The sequence below is a fragment of the Bombyx mandarina genome, chromosome 05 (assembly GCF_030267445.1).
Source record: "Bombyx mandarina strain Sakado chromosome 05, ASM3026744v2".
NCBI lineage: Eukaryota > Metazoa > Arthropoda > Insecta > Lepidoptera > Bombycidae > Bombyx > Bombyx mandarina.
The window spans coordinates 17632596-17656702 of NC_143212.1; the positions used below are offsets into that span (position 1 = coordinate 17632596).

A 24107-nucleotide genomic window follows, 5' to 3' on the forward strand; every position below is an offset into this window, starting at 1 on the left:
CTAGGGTAAGCTGAAATAGCCTCTCAAGGCTATCAGCGTAGGCTTAAAAAAAAAAAAGAATATCTACAAAAGGTATTCATCGACTTTATTTAAGTAATTTTAGATTTTATAAATTGTCAGTATTGTCGTATGCGCCACGATCGGAAACTATGAAACTTAAATTAACATAAAATTAAAATGAATGTTCAAATTTTAAATTTTGTTTTCAATACTACGATCAAAGTTGTCGTCTACGAAGAATTAGCGCATCTTTTGATAGGTCTACCCTCACCATAACAGAACTTATGGTAAGCAAAAGCTCATCAGTTCAGGGTCACACTCATCGAAGAGTTTGACACTTAGTCTTTAGCACCAGCCCGCAGGTTCCCACCGGATCTTTTCAGATCTTCAATCTACAGCGCAGCTGCCCTTCATCGGACAGGCACCCGAGCCTTTATTAACGAGCATCGCCCACTTATAGCGCTAAAAGAGCCACCAGTAACAACTTCATCCAAAAAATCATTTAGTGCATATTAATAATCTGCAATTAATACGGTGCAGCATCTTTGGTAACGTTACACCCGAACCGGTCGACCGAGGGCCGTCTCGCAGCCAACAGCGGTAACGAAACTAGAAATATACATCATGGTCTCACGGAAACAGTCACGTGTCAGGCACCAAGCTAGAGAGTGGGCAGGTGGTTTAGAGCTCAGCCCTGACTATTAGAAGTGTTCTAAGGCGAAGCGAAAAACTACTGCGTTATAGTACTGTGGATAGTGGAGTGGGGCAGAACTAGAGCATACAATATCGTTTTGTAGACGTGATGGAGTACAGCACGCAGCGGCCTAACCGTGTCCTCGGCATTCCTGATGTCCATGAGTGAGAGTGACTACTTAATATCAGGGGGGCGGTATGCTCGAGTGCCTATAAGTATTTTGTCCAGAACCCAATAGACTTCTGCAGAGTACATGTAAATTCAATGTCTCCTGTATATGTTCACATTCAGATGTTGCTTTTGTGTCAATTGCACCTTTTACATTTGTTTGTTACTGTGCATTGCTTGCGATTATGGGCTTCTACTTTTAAAACCAAGGTATTTTTAAATTAGCATCGTCTACATTTACCATCGTCTACTGTTTATCAAGTATCACTAGATTAATGAATGTTCTTTTTTCCAGCCACTGCAGTAGAAATAGAATTTCATAGAAATACGTCGGAATATTAATAGTACTCTGAATAAGTAATACCTTCAATTGATTTAAAAAATATTCCATAATAATGTAGTTTTAAGCATCAACTTACTGTTGCCGAAAGTATACCCGGCATCCTGCCAACAAGCGAGCCAGTTACGAGCCACACAATCACCACAGTTTAAAATGTCTTGTAAGTCGTCGTGGCCTAAAGGATAAGACATCCGTTGCATTCGTATGTACCGATGCACCGGTGTTCGAATCCCGCAGGCGGGTACTAATTTTTCTAATGAAATACGTAATTAACAAATGTTCACGACTGACTTCCACGGTGAAGGAATAACATCGTGTAATAAAAATCAAACCCACAAAATTATAATTTGCGTAATTACTGGTGGTAGGACCTATGTGTCCGCACGGGTACCACCGCCCTGCCCATTTCTGCCGTAAAGCAGTAATGCGTTTCGGTTTGAATGGTGGGGCAGTCATTGTAACTATACTGAGACCTCAGAACTGATATCTCAAGGTGTGTGGCGCATTTACGTTGTAGATGTATATGGGCTCCAGTAACCACTTAACCCCAGGTGGGCTGTGAGCTCGTACACACATACAAGCAATAAAAAAAATATTAAAAGCTAATGAAATAATTAGTATACATATAATTTTGCAAAGATCAACACTTCTGTGATTAACTAATTAAATGATTAGGTCTGGTTCTGATGAAGTTAGTAATTGTTTTCGTATACTCAAAGCTTCTTTCTCCGCTTTTTCTTGTGGGCAGTGATGCTTTCCTGGCCGCTATCTTCTTCTGAACTATCTGAAGAGCTAGTGTCACTATCACTGCTTGAAGAACTGCTGTTAGATGAACTGTCTGACGCCACTCCAGTACTCTGGTTGACGTCAACACTGCTTGCTATCTTATATAAGTCAGGTTCTTTGGCTTCCAACACCTTGAGCCATTTTTTGGAGAGCTTTGGTCGACCTCGGACGGACTTATGCCACACTACCGGGAAGTTGGTGCGACTGCAGAAGTTTTGGGTGATGGCTACTGTGTCATCTAAGTTCAAGACCACATGCCACCAGCCTCCAGGCACAAACACCGTATCCCCAGGTCTTTGAAGTATCTCCACCTGAATATAAAATGAAAAATAAGCCATTCAAATTATATAAAAGAAAATGTTTAAAGCAACATTTCATATCATTCACAAGCTATTCTAATTGACAAATAAACTCAATATCTGTATTGCATCGTCTTGCATGGATAAGTGTTCTTAAAAAGACTTAATTAAATAATGAAAGAAAATGATTTATTACAATTGTTAAGTTCTCACAGTAAGCATCGGATTTTCTAATTTTAAGTTAACTTGACATGGAGCATTTTAAATTAAATTGACAGACTTTCCAGCCCGGAAGTTTCAGACAGAGCTTTTAGTAAGATAAGCAAAATGAAAATTATCCTGAGTGCACAACCTAATCATAAACTGGTCTTATTACTAAAGCCAGATGGTTTCAAAAGACAGACAATGAGAAAGATTTTTTCCTAGCATGGACTCTGAACTGGAGGATGATGCCCACTGAATACCCTTGCTCTTTAAGTTGCCACTAGCGATTAAATGAGGTGGGCCATTATCTGCACCAATGGGGAGTTATAGATATTTTTAGGGATTTTCTCATCCCTAATGTGTAAGCAGCCATCTAGATAAAAAAAATCAACAAGGCTCCCTTAAAACCCCTCTGTAGCACAATGATAGATATTATTTGCTATAGCCAGATAGTCTAATGGACAAGATCCACAATGTACTCTGTGTATTGTATGTGGGATATACCCAGGAAATACTATGGTGTTTCTAGAGGCTAGCAGGGATGGCAGCAAGAGGGTGCTTGAGAATCACACCAATGGGGACTATAAGTTTAATACTTGAAAGTCATCTACTAATGTAGGTTGTCAGTGCTACATTCATATTACTCACTATTGAGTAAAAAGTAATATTGACCAATATTGATCCTAGTTGGCTAGCTGACTTCCTTTAGATAGCCTTTATCCGAAAAATATATTCATAATTTCAAGAAATAAAGCATCCGACCCAAGTATAGTTTACAGAACTAAGACCAATTGCTCATATTAAAGGTTTAAATAGTAGATGGTTACACTGAATACAGAGGTTTACTTTTTTATTAATTTTGAACACTGTGAGGAGAGGTTGGCATACAGCTACTAAAATAACAAAATACAGTTAATATCTAAAGAAAGTAGTCGAGAGCCAATTTATAGGCAAAAAATCTATGAACAATAGCAATCAAAAGTTGTTGGCTGGCAATTGATAAAGTGTTAAAAACCCATAACTACTCTTTTTTTTTATTGCTTAGATGGGTGAACGAGCTCACAGCCCACCTGGTGTTAAGTGGTTACTGGAACCCATAGACATCCACAACGCAAATGCACCACCCACCTTGAGACAAGTTCTAAGGTCTCAAGTATAGTTATAAAGGCTGCCCCACCCTTCAAATCTCCTACTACCATACATTACATACATAATTTAATTTGTTTTTTGAAAATTATAGTCTGATTATAACTGTGTAGTAACACTAACCGGTTGATACTCTTTCGGCCAAGTGTCCAACTGAGTCTTTGGATAAATTAATTTAAACCATGTTATAGCTTCGTCCCTTTGTTTTCCCCCCATAGCCCCTGTCACTTTAATCATTTCCCTTGGAGTCTGAGTTGGGAACAGGCACCATCTTTTATGTCCAAAAACTAAAGCATTCCAAGCACTAGTCCCTAAAGGATCAATATGAATCCCAGTCCCAGATCTTTGGGGACCCATGACAAACCAGCGATAAGGTGGTCTCCTCTCTTCACCACAATATTTAAACAAGTCATCCCTAAAATATAAAGGAACATCATAGTCCTCTAGGAGTTTTTTTCTTCTTGGGTGCTCCCCAAAACTGCTATCAAAAATATACAGTGGACTATCATCAATGGTGGTTCTCATATATTCTACATAATACTTCATTTTCATCTTAACACTATAGCCATCATTGTCTTCGCCACACTTGAATTTTTGATTCCGATATTTTTTAACAAGTCGGTCTAAAGTCCACTTGTAATTTGCTTTCCAGTTAGTTTGCACATCAGTTATGACTACAGGTTTATATATTTTCTCATATTTCTCAATGAATTCTTCAGGTGTGACTTGAATAGCACTAATTCGGTCAACATTGTCCTTGCACTGGAGGAACTCAGTAAAGTTGTTGTGGCATTTTAGTATGGTCCACTGATGTTTATCGACTAATTCTGAAATTGAAATTTAAACTGTAATTGTTTTGCCTTTATCAATGTATAAGCATAATTAAACAGATAACCATCATAGCAATCCTTGATGAAACATTATTCAAACATGGCAGTGTAATTTGTCTGCATCCTGTAGTACCATTAATAAGAATGTTGAATTTTTCCAGCGGACCTTTTTTTATTACCTATGTTTTAAGTGCATAGAAAGGATTTTACATGACTTATTACGATTCAATGTGTAAAAAGCAGTGCATATTAATTTCAGGGCCGTTGTTACAAACTTTCTAGAGATTGTTCTCGAATCCATGATTATAAACAAAAACAAAATAATAGGTGAAGCTTGGATTTGAAATATTATGTAGGTGTTGAAGTTACAATTCTAAGTTTCCATTTTAAATATGTACTAATTCATAATTTACATTATGTGGTAATTAACACATACCGGGTCTGGCTTTTCTTTTCGCTTCTTTAATTCGTTTCTTAGTTTTGTGAGACAGTTTATATTCACTGTCCATTCTATGAGCAAGTTTTAGTATAATTTATTAATTGGTTTGCTGTTCAAATAAGTACTATTTGAAGAATTTATGCAGCGATTATCTTTAGATTGAGAGGGCTATGTACACAGATTACAGAGAGAATAGATTAGAGATTATTTTTTTAAGGGATTTTATGACCTGGTAACTAAGGTCTTTAAGTCCTGTCTTATTTTAGTTTTTATTCTTATTTTTATGAAAAAGGATAAAATGGAGTGAAATGCAACAAATATGATTAATTTGAGACATTAATCAACTGGGATGAAATTAAATGACGAGATGATATGGGATGAAATATAATCTCAGTAAAATGGTGGTCATTTACTGAGATTTTTTCAGTGGACTTTTTGGAGGATCCCGAGAAGTAATGTCCAGCGGCTTTATTTCATTTTCCCACATTTGTGCACTTTCACAGATATTAAACAGTTAATAAACCACCGTTATTACACATTTAAACTTGAAAAAACACTAAATAGACAAAATAAAACAAATCACACAACTTCACTCCTCGCATTCCCGCCAAAAAGTCCATAGATTAGAGATGATTATACATTGTCATAGATTATACACTTAATATTTGAGACACATGGTATGTGAATAATGTGGGTCACTGAATTTAGCCCCACTTTTTTTGATTTTCGGATTTTTTAATTTTTAATTATTTGTTCGTCGTTTGTTCGTTAATGTTCGAATGTAAAAAATGTTTGTTCGTCTTTTATTTATTTATAATTAATTAAACAAGTGAAATCATCCTTCAGTTGGCCTCCTTTACTAGATATCTTTATTTTTATCGCTCAGATTAATTAACTTTAATCAATTATCGTTTGTTCGACCACTGTTAGTGATTTTTCGATCATAAAAAACAATTAAATTCCCAATTATTAATTATTTTATATCTACTAAGCAAACCATCACCTCACCCCCACATTGCGCATGCGTCGGTTTTGTCAGTTAGCTGGCAATGGCCGTATTTACTAGCGTTTTGTTAACAAGTGCGTTTATACTGTCTAATTATTTCTCATGTAGATCAAAAAAATATTGAAAACTTCAACAATACTTCAACAAAAAATGTAGACGTAAATAATAAACGTGATAAACGAAAACTCACCTGTCGTACTCTTTAAACTAGTTTGTTGAAGTCGCAGTGTTGAAAACCCTGTCGTTTTATTGATGTTCTTTCTATGATTTTTACACAAAAATGTCTACCTACAAGGTCCAGGAGTCAATGAGCGTCAAATATTAAAAATAAATTCATTTTGACATATGTTTGACGTTGGAGACAACGACAACAGCTGACAACAGGCTATATGTATATTTAATTTTTATAGATTATAGGTAGGTAGGTACGTACTATGAGATTTCGATTGGCTACTTACGAAAAAACGTATTCTCTGTGGTCGATTCCTAGTGAGCAAACTGCTGATTCTTTATACTTTTTAACCACCAAATTTAGTTTGAAATAAATTAAGTAATTTATGTTCCTTTTAAAAGTATTAGCATAAAACAATACCATTAAAATTTTAATATTAGTTTTTACCGTTGTCTTGAACAAAAGTAGTTTAATTGACACCGCAGTGAAACAAATTTCAAACGTTCCAGTCTGAAGTATGCAGCTAGCTTGATATAACTGTCAATCTGGGTGTAGGAATTTATTTTGTAATTTTCACCGGTTTTCATGTATAACAATTTAACGTGTTGGAGCTAGTTTTGGACGCTATTTAATTACAAATAATGTTTAATAGTGTATGTGGTGCATAAACGTGTTCGATAATGGATGACGGCACAGTTAGAATTCGCTCCGGTATCAACATCAACATTAAAAGAACAGATGGTGAGTGATATACGTGGATTTCTAAGTCTTAACGGTTATTGTCTTGTTTTTTTGATACACTACTTCATAAAAGCGGACAATTGTATATTAAATTAGTATTTAGTTATTCATAATCTAGATCGTTTGAAGTATTGAAAGGGAAAGCGGAGCGTTGTATGATTGGCGAAGCCTAGATATATATGGTTAGTTTTGAAATATTTTGACCACTTTTATGACTTTCCGAATGTATTGTATCTCAGTAATTTTCAAAGTGCACTGCCTGCTTGGCTTCATGTGTTTATCATATCACTAATACCACCGCACACCTGAGGTTGGTGGGTCAAGACTCAACCACCCTTTAAACTGTAAAGTTTCTAGAATAAGTCAGATGATGGCATTGACTCATGTAGGCACACTATATACTCTACAGGTCATTTTGCCAAAATTTCTAAGTAACCATTGAACACATTTTTATAATTCAGATTTATCAAACAATACAATTCATTATCAAGACCCAGAATAATATAATTTAAAAAATAATATAAAGCTAAATCAAAGAAAAGGATAACTTATTCATATAATAAAGTGTATGCACAGTATTAAAATATAAACTGTAGGTTACTACAACATGGATATTAAATTATTATTATTTAAATTGTAATGTGTGATATAGAATGTATAAAAGCAAGATGTCCTTGATAAAGCAAGTAACTAAAAAGCTTACGAACAACAAGATCATTAAATGCCAAAATAAAGAAATATATGTAAAACACCATAGTTTTTATTAAGAAAAAGTGTTAGAGCCTACATACAATTTGTACTATTGGAGAGTTCAGTACTGGTGGGAGACCATATTATGATCACATATAGGTAAGCCATCATCCCAACAGTTTCTGCTGAGAAATAATCATTAGTTCTAGTTTGAGGATTAAGACAGCCATTGGGTTATAGTCACATGATGATGTAGGGTTCTAGTAAACACTTACCACCAGTGGTCTGTGAGAATATCCACCCAGCACATTATTAGATATGGTATTTTATTATCACTAGTATAGTCAATGCTATGTTTCATTATGTTTTCAGATTTAGGTACAAATTAATAATAATACTCCATTAAGACAGACAAGTAATTCTCATACATTTAAGGTACTAGTGGCTGAATCCTGATGTTGTGCTGAAAGCACATTACACCAATATTTATGTATTACATATAATGTTCTTTTCTAAATATTAAGTTTGTTTAGTTCAAAAGTGATTAACTAATTTGTTAATCTCTAATTCGCCTTCTTAGTAGTAAACGATAAACATAAATATATGTGATATTTATCTCTAACCCCAATCAATGTAAGAAATTTTGTGATTCTTACCTGCAAAGTTCTGTACAATAAATTTTAAAAAATCCTTTCTTAGTAGATGCCTCCAACATAAAAGGCATTGACTGCTATAGTTACCAGTTTCTAGATTTAGCAGATTAAGTTCTGTGTTGCTGAATCATTCAGTTAAGGGTCACAATTACATATGCATAGATATAAAAATATAACTATAATTTTAAATTAATTGAAAATTAAAGATTTAGCAATCACTACTTATTTCTTGGGTCTGTGTAAAATATAGCTTATTGTATTGCAGCTGGTTAAAAACACAGAAAATTACATATAAATAATATACATATTACATTAACTATTGCCATTATTATATTACACTCACTGAATTTAATATAAATTATGAATAAAATCTTAAATATAATAATCTTATAATCTAATAATCTTAAAATAATAAAAATAATCTTGAATAAAAAAAATATTTAAATAAAAGTTCAAATCACTTCAGTTCTTTTGAAGACATGTCTATGGTTCATCAGATTGCAAGCGATTGTTATTATCCATGCCTGACCAATGCAATACTTGAACTGGATCAAAGATTAGGCCTTCATTATCTTAGGGATTCTGTAGCTAGGAGGGGAATTATTTCTTTTGTTATTTAAATTTATTAATTGAAGATGAAATTACTATCCACATAGTTATGAGTGGTCACTATCATTCACTTATATTGATAATGCCAGGAATGCAACCCAACTACTCTCTCGTGCCAAATATTTTTTTATAAAATCATTGAAAAAGGAGATGTCATAGGAGAAGACAGTTCAATTGAGAGTTGAAGGTACGTGATGAAACTATTTCATGAAATACACTAGGACACAGCATTTTCAGATAATAGGGGTCAACTTCACTCCAGTGTTGAATAGTGTGATTTACCCACTTTCTAAATGATGCCCTTAGGTATATTTTTAGAAAGGGTCAGGATAGTGAGGTTTAAAATAATTAAATAGCTTAAATAAATTCATACTGAAATCGAAATAATTGCACTGCCTTGAGTTGGACTTGATGGTGATTTTGGGTGGTATTGCAAATCTACCACATTGGGATGACCTGATTCATGAGAACAGGGGATTCAAGTCCGGGCGAAAAAGTGTAGCTTGTGATTCCCTGCTCAAAAGATGTAACAGCAATTAATTTGTTGAAAAAACTTGCTGGGAGACCATGGAGAGATGTATTTGGTCTTTTATATACATCCGTGAATTGACAGTTGAAACGGCTGTATGAGTTGCATGACTGGCTGCATGCATATTGCGGAATTGTGTTCCTCTCAATTACAGAGGTTTCGTTCCGTGTTCAAATTCTGAATTCAAGGGAGGGGAATGGCTCCCAGTAAAGAGACCCATGAAGCTGCGCTTGATGTAATTTCGAGGGGTTTTCTTTTGTGTTTGTGGCTGATATGGGCTTTGGGTCGACGGCCTATTGGAATTGTGTAATTTTGAAAGAATCTTGATGCGTAAGTTTCATTCAAATTACTGCATTTTCTTCTTTCACGATAAACTTATAAAAATAATAAATGGCCTATTACAAAAGGACTCATATTTATTTTTCTTATATGTCTTTTAAGAGCTTGAAATTGGACATTGTAAATATGCTATTTTAACCATCCATAAGTTACTCGATATCAAAATTTAAATAAGTTAACTATTAATTTTACAATTTAAATACAGTTAAAATATAAATTTTAAGTAAGTTTATTTCGGCTTTGTTAACGACCTTGCATCGTTCGTCAGTCGCTACCATATAAGGAACGCGGTTCGACCTCCGTGCGTACACCACGAATACGGCTCTGGTTCAGGCTCTTCAAGCGCATGACGCTGCGGTTCTGTATTTTTTAGATTTTACCATAATCTTTCGGGGTAATGTGCCTGTATGATGTTATTATCAAATCGTTGTGAGGGGTAGGCATTACCTATTTATTCCTAAAAATACTGTCAATAATCCATTCACTTCCTAAAAATATTTTATGTAATTTCTTAACAGGCTAGTTAGGATACAAGGCAACACAAGCATATCGCTACACCCCCGCATTCCTATTACTTTACGCTCCGGAATCTATTAACTGCACCACATCACAGCAATGATATATATTGCAATACACATATCAATTAATAAACAAGCTATGTATGCTTGATCTTTGCTGGTAGGAAATCAATTCCGACCACCGACCTGTCATGCAGCTCGGTCGTCCTTACATCCCAGACCCAGTCTCGAGGACCATGTTGAATTGGCAGAGACTGAGCACTAGCTTAGCAGAAGTCTTCCCACCAATCTTCCTTAACTGCCGGATTCCCCCCGTCCTCTCAGGTCACCGTCGAATCTATAGACATCCTGACAAATCACTTGCCCACCGCGATAGATAATGCGTCTCACCAAGATGTTTATTTTTTATTTTATTGCTTAGATGGGTGGACGAGCTCACAGCCCACCTGGTGTTAAGTGGTTACTGGAGACCATATACATCTACAACATAAAATGCGCCACCCAACTTGAGATATAGGTTCTAAGGTCTCAGTATAGTTACAACGGCTGCCCCACCCTTCAAACTGAAGCATTACTGCTTCACGGCAGAAATAGGCGGGGTGGTGGTGCGGACTCATAAGAGGTCCTACCACCAGTAAGAATGTGGAAGACTTCTTCTACCGCATCAGATTGCCCTCCGAGCTCCGGAATCTGCTAAAATTTAGGAACGCCTTGATCCGGGATTACGCGCGTTATCCCACCGAATCAAACTGGATTCGGATGGGTCGTCTACAGCGGGATGTTAAATCTCGCCCAGACGAATCCCGAAATACATTTAGAAGGACTCGCGACCTCACCAAGCCCACCGGCGACTGGCCAGGACCCTCAAATCGGAAACTATTGCTACTATGCCTCCCCTCGTACATCCCCAGGCCAAATCAGTCGTTGTGGCCTAAAGGATAAGACGTCCGGTGCATTCGTATCGAGCGATGCAACAGTGGCCGAATCCCGCAGGCGGGTACCAATTTTTCTAATGAAATACGTACTTAACAAGTGTTCACGATTGACTTCCACGGTGAAGGAATATCATCGTGTAATAAAAATCAAAACCGCAAAATAATAATTTGCGTAATTACTGGTGGTAGGACCTCATGTGAGTCCGCACGGGTAGGTACCACCACCCCGCCTATTTCTGCCGTGAAGCAGTAATGCGTTTCAGTTTGAAGGGTGGGGTAGCCGTTGTAACTATACTGAGACCTAAGAAATTATATCTCAAGGTGGGTGGCCCATTTACGTTGTAGATGTCTATGGGCTCCAGTAACCACTTAACCCCAGGTGGGCTGTGAGCTCGTCTAAGCAATAATAAAAATAAAAAAAATCCGTCTGGTGCACCATCAGTGTCTCAAATTGAGTCCGTGAGCTCACCTGCCGGTCCACTCGAAGTTGGAACAGCTACCAACGATTAGATAAGGAAAAAAATGTAGGAAATATGTTTAACAGTTATTATGTAGCGAAGTTCAATGAGCGCGTTTTTATTAGAAACTAGTTTATATTATACGCAGATAATTGATTGATTGCGCGGACTTATCATGTATCGAAAGGATCGTTTAGCCTTAGGAACATATTAATATAGGTTGCTAAAAATGCGATCAATTTAAAATATTTTTCAGGCACTCATATTCTACTCGGAGACTACATAATTTTTCTCTATCAATCCGGTGACCAATTATCTGGTTCATCTGGTTAATCAGATAGCTTTCCACTCTTCTTAAAATTCTCCTTCACGTTTTCAAAGTATCCATGAAGATATATTAGTTTAGTGTTTTTATGAAACATCATTAATTACTTGAGACGATTCAGCTGTAACACAAATTAAAAAAAATTAAGCCGTGTGGTACAGACTGCGCGTACGCTTTTATTAAATGTCAAAAAGTAATGATCAAAATTATTGGAATCAGTGTGTTCATCTGATTAAGTACAATAATTCAATGCCAGATAACAGTGACCGCTTCGGAAATCCTCTACTTACATATATTTTATGTTGTCTTATCGATTGCATTTGCAGCTGAAGTTTGAAATTATCATTGGAGATAGAAATGGGCAGCATAAACCCATGTAAGCTTTAGGCAAAGCCGAGGTAAATGGTCTACGTATTGTTTATCGAAATCTTTATTACGTGAACTAGCGTAAATACCAGCGATATATTGTTTCTGCGTTCGCGAAACTACTTCCTGGTTTGGTACATGTTTGGATCAGTCGTTTGTCGCCCACGGAACTATTACACCAAGGTTACGTCATCTATCGAGAGTCTGTCTACGTACATACACCGGTGGTATGATATTATACCAATGGCTAAAACACTTTTGATAATATGATCACATTACAACGTGAATGCTGCTCTAGAATTCTCAGGTTAATTGACGGACGGCTGCTCCATCCTTTAGATCATAGACATGTGATCGTTCGCGGCACAGTGAGGACGAATAGCACCACGGAGGCGCGGGCTCCAAACACGTGTTGACACTAACAGGAGCAAAATAGGAATAGGAAATAGGTAGTAAAAAGTAGGAAAATAAAGCAAGTATCTGGACGGGGCCGTTGCTTATAGTTTTTCTTATAAGCAGTAATAGTAAGGGGTGGGAGAGCGCGGCGAGTTAGCAGTGTGGTCGCAATGGGCGATATTCTCAACAATGGCGCGGGAATCGGTTTCGTGAAACTAGTCGAGCCCCGCATTTTGCGCTACTTCTTGAACGATGCGCGGAATAAAAACTGCAGCTAGGTCTGAACATACAACTTAACGGAGACGTTTTCAACTGTTTTATTTATTTAACTTGTAATATGTAATAAATTTGCTGGATAAATGGGAACAGATAGATTATTCGCCCAATTATTTATTTGATTTTTCCAACATTTCATATTAAAATATTGCCCAAAGATAAAATAGTACTCCCTCAATTACAGAATATAAATACGAATATGCTCACGTTGAGTCAAGAATAAATACAGCAACAAAAAAGTAATCTTAAAAAGTGCCATAACAAGACATCAAACATAAAACATAAATCAGCCCATTAATTTACTCGTATAAGTACAAAAGACAACACGCCTTTCCTCTCAATATGAATGTAAGTCCGTCGCGTCGGTTCGTCGATTGGTGCGGTCGGAGCCAGGGAACCCGCTCTCTGATGACTCACGGCGTTCTCGTCACGCGTTCGACGCGACGCGGCGACGCTTCGTAATACTTTCGCATTGTCTTCTATACCGACTTCAATAAAATAACCTGACCTGCTTAATCTTTTTTTTAAATAGGCAGCTTATAAAATATCGTTTTTAGGGCACATATAGGTACCACCACCCTGTCTATTTCTGCCTTGAAGTAGTAATGCGTTTCGGTTCAAAGGGCGGGACAGCCGTTGTACAGTAAAAACTGAGACCTTAGAACTCATCTCTCAAGGTAGGTGGCGCGACTTAGTTGTAGATGTCTATGGGCTCCGGTAACAACTTAACAAATCCAAAGTAAGTTAAAAGAAATCCATTGAAAAAATGGTATTCGCATAGGATGGCATCTGTCCATCGTTTAATATGTTAGGGAGCAATTTGCGAGATGAGCTCTTAAATACTATAGTATAGGGTTTCTGATGGTTTGTGAGTAGGGTGTGTGGTGCTTCGATTGAGAGCTGTTATAGCCTCGTAGACCCGTTCTTCTTCTCAATCGTATGCACTCTTGGCAAAGTGGTCGCGGTCATCATTTCGGGTGGTGGTGCGCTTCACCAGACGTCGCCATTCCTCGCGTACCGCGGCCCCTAATAGTAAACTGCATTAAGACATGAAATAGATTAAGAATTTGTCTGTTACTTCCGCTACAGAAATCAATAATGTTAAATTATTTGCGATGGTTTAAAACGAAGAGTGATTATGTTGTGTTTACACTACAGTGCTAACAATTAGTTTGTTATATATTACACTCAGCTTCTCGAACTATTCGTTTATCATTTCGTTTACAAACAAGTAGGACCAGTTAGCGTGTGTGACCTTAAACGTTGCGTCATGACCACGTGGGCGACGTATGAGGCCTGACTGTTAACTAAACGATGTATCGACACTTCAAAATCGATTACGTATGTGATTATCAGCGAATTAGTATCGATTTATAATGACGTTTCTGTTTTTTTAACTAAATTAACTATCGATAAAACAGCCTACTTTTGTTATTGCGATCACGGCCTCTCAGGGCTCCAGTAACTGCCAAGCGCCAGGCTGGCGACTTGCAAGCTCCTCTGTACAACTGAGCTAATAAATAACATCGCTCATTGTACCTCAAAAAATTGTTAGCGACCGATCAAATTGTCAGACAACAAGAAACCGATACTTCGCTTTTGTATAAAGAAACAAACGACAATAATGATTCTATACTACATAGCGTCGTTGTCAAATCAAAATCTGCTATGTGAACTTTTTGAGATTTTTACTTTTTGATCTTATCGTATAGTTCACAGTCCTATCTACCGTATAAAAAGACTGTGATGTGTCTATCGCTTTAATATTTATCTCTAGCTTTCATTTGATATAGTTCTTAAAAATTCACCTTCATATAAAATTTTATACGAAAATGTTTTTACTCGTTAATTCAAAATAGAGTTTTTGCACATAGCCGATTTTGGTTTGACAGCGACGGTAGACTACATGGGCTACGCGATCTTCATATACAGGGTGGGCCAGAAAGGCGTGCGAATTTCAAAATCACATTACTCGCGACAGGAAAGCGGGAGCGGGGTGCGGGTAGTGGGGATAGGTTCCTTGGTTCTCGGAAATTCAGTTGCCATGGAGCGTTTTACCGGTGAGCAGCGTGCTTTTTGTGTGAAAGCGTATTACAAAAATGGCGATTCGGGCACTATTGCGCGGCGTTTATTTCGTTCTAAGTTTAATTTACATGATTTAAACCAATGTCCGAGTGAAAGTGTGATCAGATTGTGGGTCAGAAAGTTTGAGTCTTCGGGTTCGACATTAAGTGAAAAACCTGCGGGGCGTCCAAGGTCTATAAGAACGGAGGAGAATGTAAGCGAAGTCGCGGTGTCTGTACGGCGCGATCCCCAGCAGTAAATTGTGATCGCTACACGGCAATGTTACGTAACTTTTTCTTTCCACAACTGCATAATTTTGAAGCCTATAACAGCAGGACCTGGTTTCAACAAGATGGCGCGACATTCCATACATCCAATGAGTCTTTGGCAGTTGTTAACGAAATGTTTAATGGAATACTGATATCGCGTCGAGGGGACATTCCATGGCCTCCCCGGAGCCCAGATCACACACCACTGGATTTTTTTCTGTGGGGGTACCTCAAGAGTCGCGTTTACGCCAATAAACCGACGACAATTGCCCAGCTCAAAGACAATATTCGCAAGGAAATGTCCGATATCCCACGAGCGATGTGCCAGCGAGTTTTCACGAATTTGAGGGCTAGATTGGAAGAGTGTGTACGTGTAGATGGCACACATCTCAGCGATGTTATTTAAAAAAAATAAAATTCCCATTTGTAATCTTTATTATAATTATATTTTTTCTTTCCTGAGCTTTGTAGTTTTTTTTATATGATTTTTTATAATCCGCTCAACTTTATGGCCCACCCTGTATTAATTAAAATAAGGCAACTACTCTAGTTCGGGTAGTCGTTTAGAATATGAAATAACGCAAATAGTATTATCAAAATCTAAACAAGAGTTACTCTAACGCGGATTTTCTATTCGAATTGTATGGCTTAACCGTCGTGTCACCCTTCAAAACGCAACGCATCACTGCAGAGAGAGGCAGAGTGGTGGTACTATGAATGCGGGCTGTATATACACTACACTACACCAGCTATAAATGTATCTAGTCTTGTTTAACTGCGAGTTACGAAATAAATTTTATGTATACATAAATAGCACAGTATATGCCGGTGCGCACTTTCGATTTCTCGATGACGTCATTGTCGTGTAGGAGTCTAGATTATTTATAGACTTGCCCTATTAATACGACAAAGCATTTCTTAACAGCAGGCGCAACTTCTCATCTACGTTTTTTGCGTATTTATCCATTAATTTTTATGTTAATTTTAAAATATTTGACACTACATTAATTGATCAGTCAAAACTATAACACGGTTTTAAACGGTTACCGGAGATCCGCAAACTACAAAATGACACGCGACAGAAATAAAGCAAGTTTGTCGTCCACCTACTCGTGTTAAAGTTTTAAGGTATTTAATCTAACCAATTCTTATGAGACAAAATCTTATAAGACCGATTGTTATACTATAATAGAAAAGAAAGCAATTTTCACAAGAATCTATCAAGGTATAGTAATCCTGGAAGGCTATGATCGACTTCTGCGAGTGCACCATCTCGCAGAAGGAGGCGGAGGGGCAGGTGAGGCATTGGGCAGCAGCACGCCCAACCCGTGAACTATTAAAGATACTGTTTCTTAGTAGAGATAACGATTTGGATGTAAATTTAATTATAAAACTTGCGATTATTCAGTGTTGTTATTTCATGAAAATATAAATTTAAAAACATCCTGTATAGCTGAGAATCGATTATAACCCCTTCTCACACAAAAAATGTTTGTAAAGCCGCGTTGGTTGTCGTTATTGTACCATATAAATCATTAGTCACATCGGAAGCTATTTCGATTCAATAATAGTGGTGAATTAAATTGGAGCGATTATTTTGGGTTATTAGGTTGATTCCACGTACTATTGTTACCGATACAGCGGGCAACTTTGTTTGTCTCTTCACAAGTAGGTCGTAGATATACTAGAAGTACGTCGAATAGTTTAACTAATAGGTTGCTTACAATCTGTGATAATAAATTTAATGCTTTCGTCTGGTATACTCATCACACAATCGCAGAACTCAAATCCGAAATTTGGCTTCAGGTTTAGATATCTCGATACAGAATTCGTGAACCAGGTTTGAATATTTTTATCAAAGCGCAAAGATAACGCAGGCTCGCCGCGACAGATAGTCCATAATTTTAATACTAGTATATTTATAATACATTTTTTTTTATAATTAAAATATTTAGGTCATACTGGCGGACAGATAAATAGTGGCTCTGATTTGAGCGACTGACAGCGCCATTAACGAGGACATCTCTTAGAAGTTTTGTATCAATAGTGTACCTACGTTAAATATGATTTGTTTGCGGTTTTCAAAATTTTGATAAAATATCCAAACCTGGTTCACGAATTCTGTTTGAGTTGTCTTATCCTAATACTCAGCAGTTTCTTACATACGATATTTTTCGAGTCTAACAAGGTCCAAGGGGCCTTCGACTCCCACGTGGTAGGTGACCGCCCGTATCCGTTCCGTAGTTGTCTCGTCTTTATAGCCGATGCTATGATAGTGTTTCGACCAGAACAATGTTACGATACATAGCTGTGTTTAAAAATGTAATATTTGGATGTGTTAACGATATCTGGATTTTCATTTGGACAGCATTTCTTGGTGAGATCTTTCACTTTTTTCCAGAATGAAATTGGGTAGTAAAAGTAAATTTATGACTAGGCCATTTACCTAACTATACCGAAGGCCCTTTCGTTCGCTGATATGCCTTGTCACCAATCGATATTGTTCCTAATGACGCAGAAGGTCTTTGGCATAGTGCGGGTTAATATGTACAAATCAATCACATGGATTCGTATCTTTCGAACTTGTCAAATATGTAATTCCGGCTTAGCTTGTGCTCAGAGAAGGGAAGTTGGTAAAACGAATAGTCACTCGGGCCATTCACCATGTCAACAAGTCGGCTAAGAGACTACTACTTCGTACATGTTATCGAAGATTTTCCGTTAAAAGTTTATTTATGATCAGCATTGTGCCCGTCGGCTCAGTGACGTATGTGGCGGTCAGTTCGTCGACTCGCCTGTAGTTATCCTCAATTGGCAGTGGTCATTTGCGGTACCAATTAACATAACGTTCAGTAAATTCGCGACAGTTGATTCATCGTTTTCTTACCTTGTTAGCTAGATTTATTTGAAAACAAATATCATTTTTAGATTTGTTAAGGCGTTTTCATTTCGTGATAGTAATGTGTCTTAATAATAGATCGAAATTTCATCTACAGACGTTACCTTCTACGAAATTGCTCTATTTGTAAACATTAACCGAACAGTTTCCTGATATTTCCTGATATTATTTCTGTTATTTATTCATTCTGATGTTTTATATTTATTCCTGATAATAAAAATAGCGATATCAACTACTTTTGGTCAACGTTCGCTGGTTTTCTTGGCGCGACAAGCATAAATTGTGTTTGTTGATCGCCTTCATTCCCACTTCTTGACTTAACAATGCGTTTACGGATACGTCAAGGAGGACAGCTTCATCGATTGAATTGCCCTAGCGACACTGTAACTTGCTGCAACTTGCGTGCTTTTCAATTGCGAAGCTGCACTTTTGGGATTTAGCATGTTCGCAATTCTTATTAATTATGAAATGCCATTTTCAAATTCATGTATGATGCCCTGTCTTGATCAGCTTCATTTAGCTAAATGTTTTAGAATGTCTTATAAAGGATTAAAGCTCACAGTTTGCTATCCCGCGTACTAACACGGTTTTGCAAGGCTCTGTTGTAGGTTGTGGGCGCCACGTGGGCGCCCTAGTGGTTGTGCCGACTGATGTCATCGGTTTCACTGTGCCATGCTTACCTCTTGGTACAGACTTTATATTAAATTTTAAACTAATTGATTTATTAACTTTAAAAAGATTGATTTTAGTATTTATTTCGCTTTTACGAGTTGCAAACGTAATTATGATTGCTTTTACATTTTAATATTGCATTTATTATTTGAGACTTTTCGAATTACTTTAAAATCCTCGTACTCAGGATGACTTCTTAATATACGCATAGTTTAACCATGAAAACTATTCATATGATACGAATATTAAACAGTTCACCGCTTGGGATCGTAGAATTGTCTTTTTGAGTTTCATACAAAGATCAAAGCGTTTTTTTTTTAATTGCTTAGATGGATGGACGAGCTCACAGCACACCTGGTGTTAAGTGGTTACTGGAGCCCATAGACATCTACAACGTTAATGCGCCACCCACCTTGTGATATAAGTTCTAAGGTCTCAAGTATAGTTAGTTACAAGCGTTCGAAAATAGTATTTGAAAGTAAACATTGAAGTATCTTATCAGCAAACTCACTATTAACATACTATGTCTCATAATCTATGATTCATATCAGACTTCCTTTGTATTAAGACTGGGTATTGCAATCATAATTCAACATTAATAACACTAACATTGGTTTCGTTCTCAAATAATTTTATCTGTAATTTTATCAATATGATAACGCAATTGAATCATTCATCCTCGCTGTCAACAAACTATTGAATTAATATATTTAGTAATTTCTATAAATATTGTATATCTTTCATCACCATATTTATTGGAAGAATGTTACTTAGTAGGAAATTCCCATGATGTCACATTCGCCGTTAATATACCTAATAAATACTGAAGCTGTCTATATATTTATGACGAAACAATGCTAATGTAAAATAAAAACATTGTTTTTTCTTCAAATTAATAAGTTTTGTTTTAGTGTATAACTGTAAGCAACCCTGGTGGTTGAGTTCAGTAAAAAGTAGTTAAAGTAAAGGCGGATGGATTTTTGTGAATAATTTAATATTGACAATTAAAGACATGACAAGGACTGTAAAGGACATTGAGAGACAGTCTACATATAGGCAGTAGTAGCCGCTACAGTAGGCAGCGGCTTTGCTCTGCCTCCGGCCCCTGATGTCCACGGGCGACGGTAACCACTCATCATCAGGTGGATCGTATGCTCGTCTGCCTACAAGGGCAAAAAAATATATTATAAAATACATATCTTGACTAAGCAGCAGTTTTAAAATGTTACCCTTTTTTCTCCTGCAACCCGATATTCCTACAAAGAACCTATCTACTTTACGTCTTAAAGAAGGCTTCAGTCAAAAAATTCACAGTCTGAAGAGGGTGACCATGTGCCGCCAAGTTCTCGTGTTTAAAATTAAAGTGCATCGAGTAGTGTGTGCGGGAGAATCTCGTCTGGTCGCACTCGGCTGTGACTCACGAACGCGTTCGGTAACTTGCGCAACCTTCGGCGCTGCCTCAATGCACGATATTACACGCGACAGGTTTCGCGATTACGTTATTTATAATATTATATTTTCGTGATAAATTTCTTCTCGTGCGTTTGAAGGTCGTAAGCTAATCGCTAATCGTCGGATATATTGTCGTTAGTAGCAGGCTGTCGCAGAACGAGCAGAGTTATTGTCTCTTAATACGCTACGTAAGGGTTTGACGGAATAACCAATGTACTCAATGCGAGTTTTTTAACTCCTCGATCACGTTAAAGTTAACTTAAATTTGTATGGAGTTGGAACAGCCTTTTCAACAACGTTTGCGGCTAGCGGCGCTGTTCTAACTCCATACAAATTTGTACGTGATCGGGAAGTTAAAAAGCTCGTACTAAGCACACTGGTTTCATCCTTAATAAGTCCAGTTTTAATTGAAAAGTTTCTCATCGACTAAAGAAGAATATGGTCAGTTAGCCACATATTTGTCAATAGCTTATGTTGTATGACCGGCACTCAGATGTGCACTACTCCTTCAATAGAAATGGAACATAATAAAAATTCACAACATTTTTTAAAATAGTTTATTTACATTTAACTAAAGTATGTAGGTAGCATTTTGTTCGATAACTTTTTGCCATCTTATAGGTTGGGACATGATCCCATTGCTATAGAAATTTTGGGGCTTTTGATCAAAATACTGCGACAATTGGTTTTGGTAGTCTTCTCGTGATGTTAACCTAACACTACCTAAAGAATTCTGAAGAGACCGAAACAGATGGAAATCTGCAGGTGCAAGGTCAGGACTATACGGCGGATGCATTAACAACTCCCAACCAAGCTCTCTTAATTTTTGCTGAGTGGCTAAATATGTGTGAGGTCTAGCGTTATCATGATGAAAAACCCTTCTGTTGATTAATTCCGGCCGTTTTCTCTCAACTTCTTACCTTAATCTCATCAGTTGTTCGCAGTAGAGTTCAGAATCGACGATCCTGCCTGGTGGTGACAGCTCATAATGAATAATGCCCTTCCAATCCCATCACACACACAGCATCACCTTGTTGCGAGTTAACCCGGCTTTCGCCACAGTCTGTGAAGCCTGACCGGCCTTTGACCACGACCTTTTTCGCACGTTCTTGTCGTACGTGATCCACTTTTCATCACCAGTTATCAGCTTCTTCAAAAATGGTTCGGTTTCATTACGTCGTAATAAAGAATCACAAATTAGTACACGGTTCATTAGGTTTCTTTCAGTGAGCTCGTGAGGTACCCAGATATCGAGCTTTTTTGTGTACCAAGTTTTTTTCAAATGCGACAAAACTGTTTTGTGTACAATTCCCAGTTCTTCAGTTATGTCGTAACTACTGATATGCCGATCTTACTCCACTTTTTCAAAAATGGCTTCCATTTTATTCGTAATACGGTGATCAGAGCGACGTGTATCCTTGAGATCAAAATTTCCGGATTGAAAACGTTAAAACAAATTTGTGCTACTCTTACAGACACTGCACTAGGTCCAGAAACATTGCAATTTTTTTTTCGCGCCTTGCTTTGCATTTTTACCTTTTTTGTAGTAAAATTGTTAAATATATCGAATTTCGTCATTAGAGTCACTAATCTTTATAGTACGAAAAATAAATAAAAATCACACATTTTCCTAATTTGAATTTGGAATTATGTTCTTTATAACTTCAACTTTTAATGATACCAAAACCAGCCAGATGCAAATAGTATAGCCAAAGAGATTTTATTACAAGTTCATACATTCTATAATGCGAAAAGACTTTTTCCTTAACCTATTACACATATTGCCCAAGTTAGGTGAAAAACAAAAATTATATGCTTATAATTAAATAGAAAATTTATATTTCGTCTATGCGTGAAGGCATCTCTCCGTGTTCAGGTTTTGATTCTGCTCTTAAATGAATGCAAATATGTAATTAGAACGTGAATAGTTTAATATTAGCAACAGTTAGTGTTATATGTATCAAGGTTTTTCGTAGTATTGAATGTAAACCGCAAATGTTTCGTCGGCTATTATTATTTAATGCAGCTATTTCTATTTTTTAATCAAGGTCATATTATCAAACTATTATAATTCTGATTCTTTTTTATCTGATTTTGTGAGCACATCTGATAATTAGTGGACGTGATCGCTCACGGACTTCAGCAATGGTAGGGTAATAGCAAAGTATTTACCTCAAACTTCATTTTTTAAAAGACCAGTCATAGATGTAATTTTTTTATTAAATATATTCATAAATTAGATCTGTTCTTCATTATTTTTATTCGTATATTTCTCGTACGTACTCGTAAATACGTACTCAACAAATGTTCACGATTGACTTCCACGGTGAAGGAATAACATCGTGTAATAAAAATCAAACCCGCAAAATTATAATTAGCGTAATTACTGGTGGTAGGATGTCTTGTAAATCTGCACGGGTAAGTACCACCACCCTGCCTATTCCTGCCGTGAAGCAGTAATGGATTTTGGTTTGAAAGGTGGGGCAGCCGTTGTACTGTTAAAAGTGAGACCTTACAACTCATGTCTCAAGGTGGGTGGCGGCATTTATATTGTAGATGTCTATGGGCTTCGGTAACCACTTAACATCAGGTGGGCCGTGAGTTCGTCCACCCATCCAAGCGATAAAAAAAAGATAAAATGCATTTGTGCTTTATAAAGAAAAGAATGCAGTCAAATTACGCGGTTATTTGTAATTTTGTATCGTGTACTATAAATGTCTGAGCGAATATGTGTACTTCTAACCATAAGACCATCTGCTCGGTTCTCTCCTATTGTGAACTTGACCCTGGGAACTTACAAATGTGTTTTCTACTTTTACCGTGTAATTAATTTATTAAGTGTCGTTATATTATACGCCTCGTAGTTACGTCGTGATAATATAGTTTTAAATGATAACATGTTGTCGACTACAGTGAAAATATATGAAAGCATCTTCTTTGTGATAACGCCGTCATAGTTTGTACACGTCACGTCACGTCACGTCATGTCATGTCACGTCATATACACAAACTACCTCGTTTATCTCTCTTTCTACTAGTGAAAACTGTATCGAAATCACTTGCATAGTTTAAGATTGTCCTTACTTAATCCTTAGTAGCCTAAGGAGCTATTCCGACAACTCACAGACCGATAAGGTGCTCATGGGCTTGATCTAAGAGAATTGGTAACACTGACTCTAGCAAGAGATCGGATCGAAATCTATACTCACTGAGAAGATCCAGCGAGAAACTCAGGGCTGGTTCTGATTTAAGAGAAGTGAGCGGAGAAACAGACAGGCAAATACCGACTCTTTTATATGTTATTTAGAGAAGAGAGTAGTATAGGTTGCATCAGAATTGGTAGGTACAGTAAACTTTGTTATGATTGTACAAAAATTTAAAAAGTGATCTCTGACAGGGGTTTGGGTATTGGCTGCTGAAATAGGGTTGTTTTTTTAAAATGTACCGATTCGTTTATCAATATTTTGATCCCTAGTCCTGTAAAATATTTTTAATTGATTAATGAATAAACATGACCGAATAACATTGAGCTCAGCAAATAAACATAACGGACACATTTTTTGCTTACTTAAACTGATCTTAGCCATTTATTAGAAAACTTTGGACAAATTTCGCCTGCACTTCTCCCGCGTGTCGGTCACATAAGGAAAGGAAACCAATTTATAATTAGCTCGGCGGCGGTGCGTTAACAGGTCAATGACACGCGCACCACCCGTCCGAATAAAGTTGTTACCGCATACAATACCACTGTTGTTTGAACTTTCTACTTTAAGAAACGTCTAGTAAATATAGATCTAGGTAGGTGGACGGTGTCGTGACACCTACCAATGTT

General features: G+C 37.0%; 2 protein-coding genes across 6 annotated transcripts in view; one reads left to right on the forward strand and one right to left on the reverse strand.

Annotated features, from left to right (window-relative positions):
• Positions 1-62: 62 nt before the first annotated feature.
• PSR (bifunctional arginine demethylase and lysyl-hydroxylase PSR) lies at positions 63-5519 on the reverse strand. The gene is made up of 3 exons (XM_028184675.2): positions 4904-5519; positions 3761-4464; positions 63-2299 (listed from the first exon to the last, which is right to left on the reverse strand). Exons 1-3 carry the CDS (start codon positions 4974-4976, stop codon positions 1916-1918), a joined length of 1161 nt encoding a protein of 386 aa, XP_028040476.2. The 5' UTR covers positions 4977-5519; the 3' UTR covers positions 63-1915.
• An 834-nt stretch (positions 5520-6353) lies between these two features.
• The window catches only part of Klp10A (kinesin-like protein 10A), a 51346-nt gene continuing 33592 nt past the window's right edge, over positions 6354-24107 (forward strand). For all 5 annotated transcript variants that reach the window (XM_089727971.1, XM_089727972.1, XM_089727974.1 and 2 more), the window contains exon 1: positions 6354-6825. In XM_089727971.1, coding sequence (XP_089584097.1) covers positions 6765-6825 — 61 coding nt within the window. In that variant the 5' untranslated portion in view covers positions 6354-6764. The remainder of the gene's footprint in view (positions 6826-24107) is intronic.

Bases quoted from the DNA above. Each gene is read 5' to 3' on its own strand.
- PSR (XM_028184675.2), bottom strand. From the start codon at position 4,976: ATGGACAGTGAATATAAACTGTCTCACAAAACTAAGAAACGAATTAAA. The intron at 4,465-4,903 runs GTATGTGTTAAT...TTTCAATTTCAG, and splicing joins GAAAAGAAAAGCCAGACCCG to AATTAGTCGATAAACATCAG. The intron at 2,300-3,760 runs GTTAGTGTTACT...TTTTATATTCAG, and splicing joins GGCCGAAAGAGTATCAACCG to GTGGAGATACTTCAAAGACC.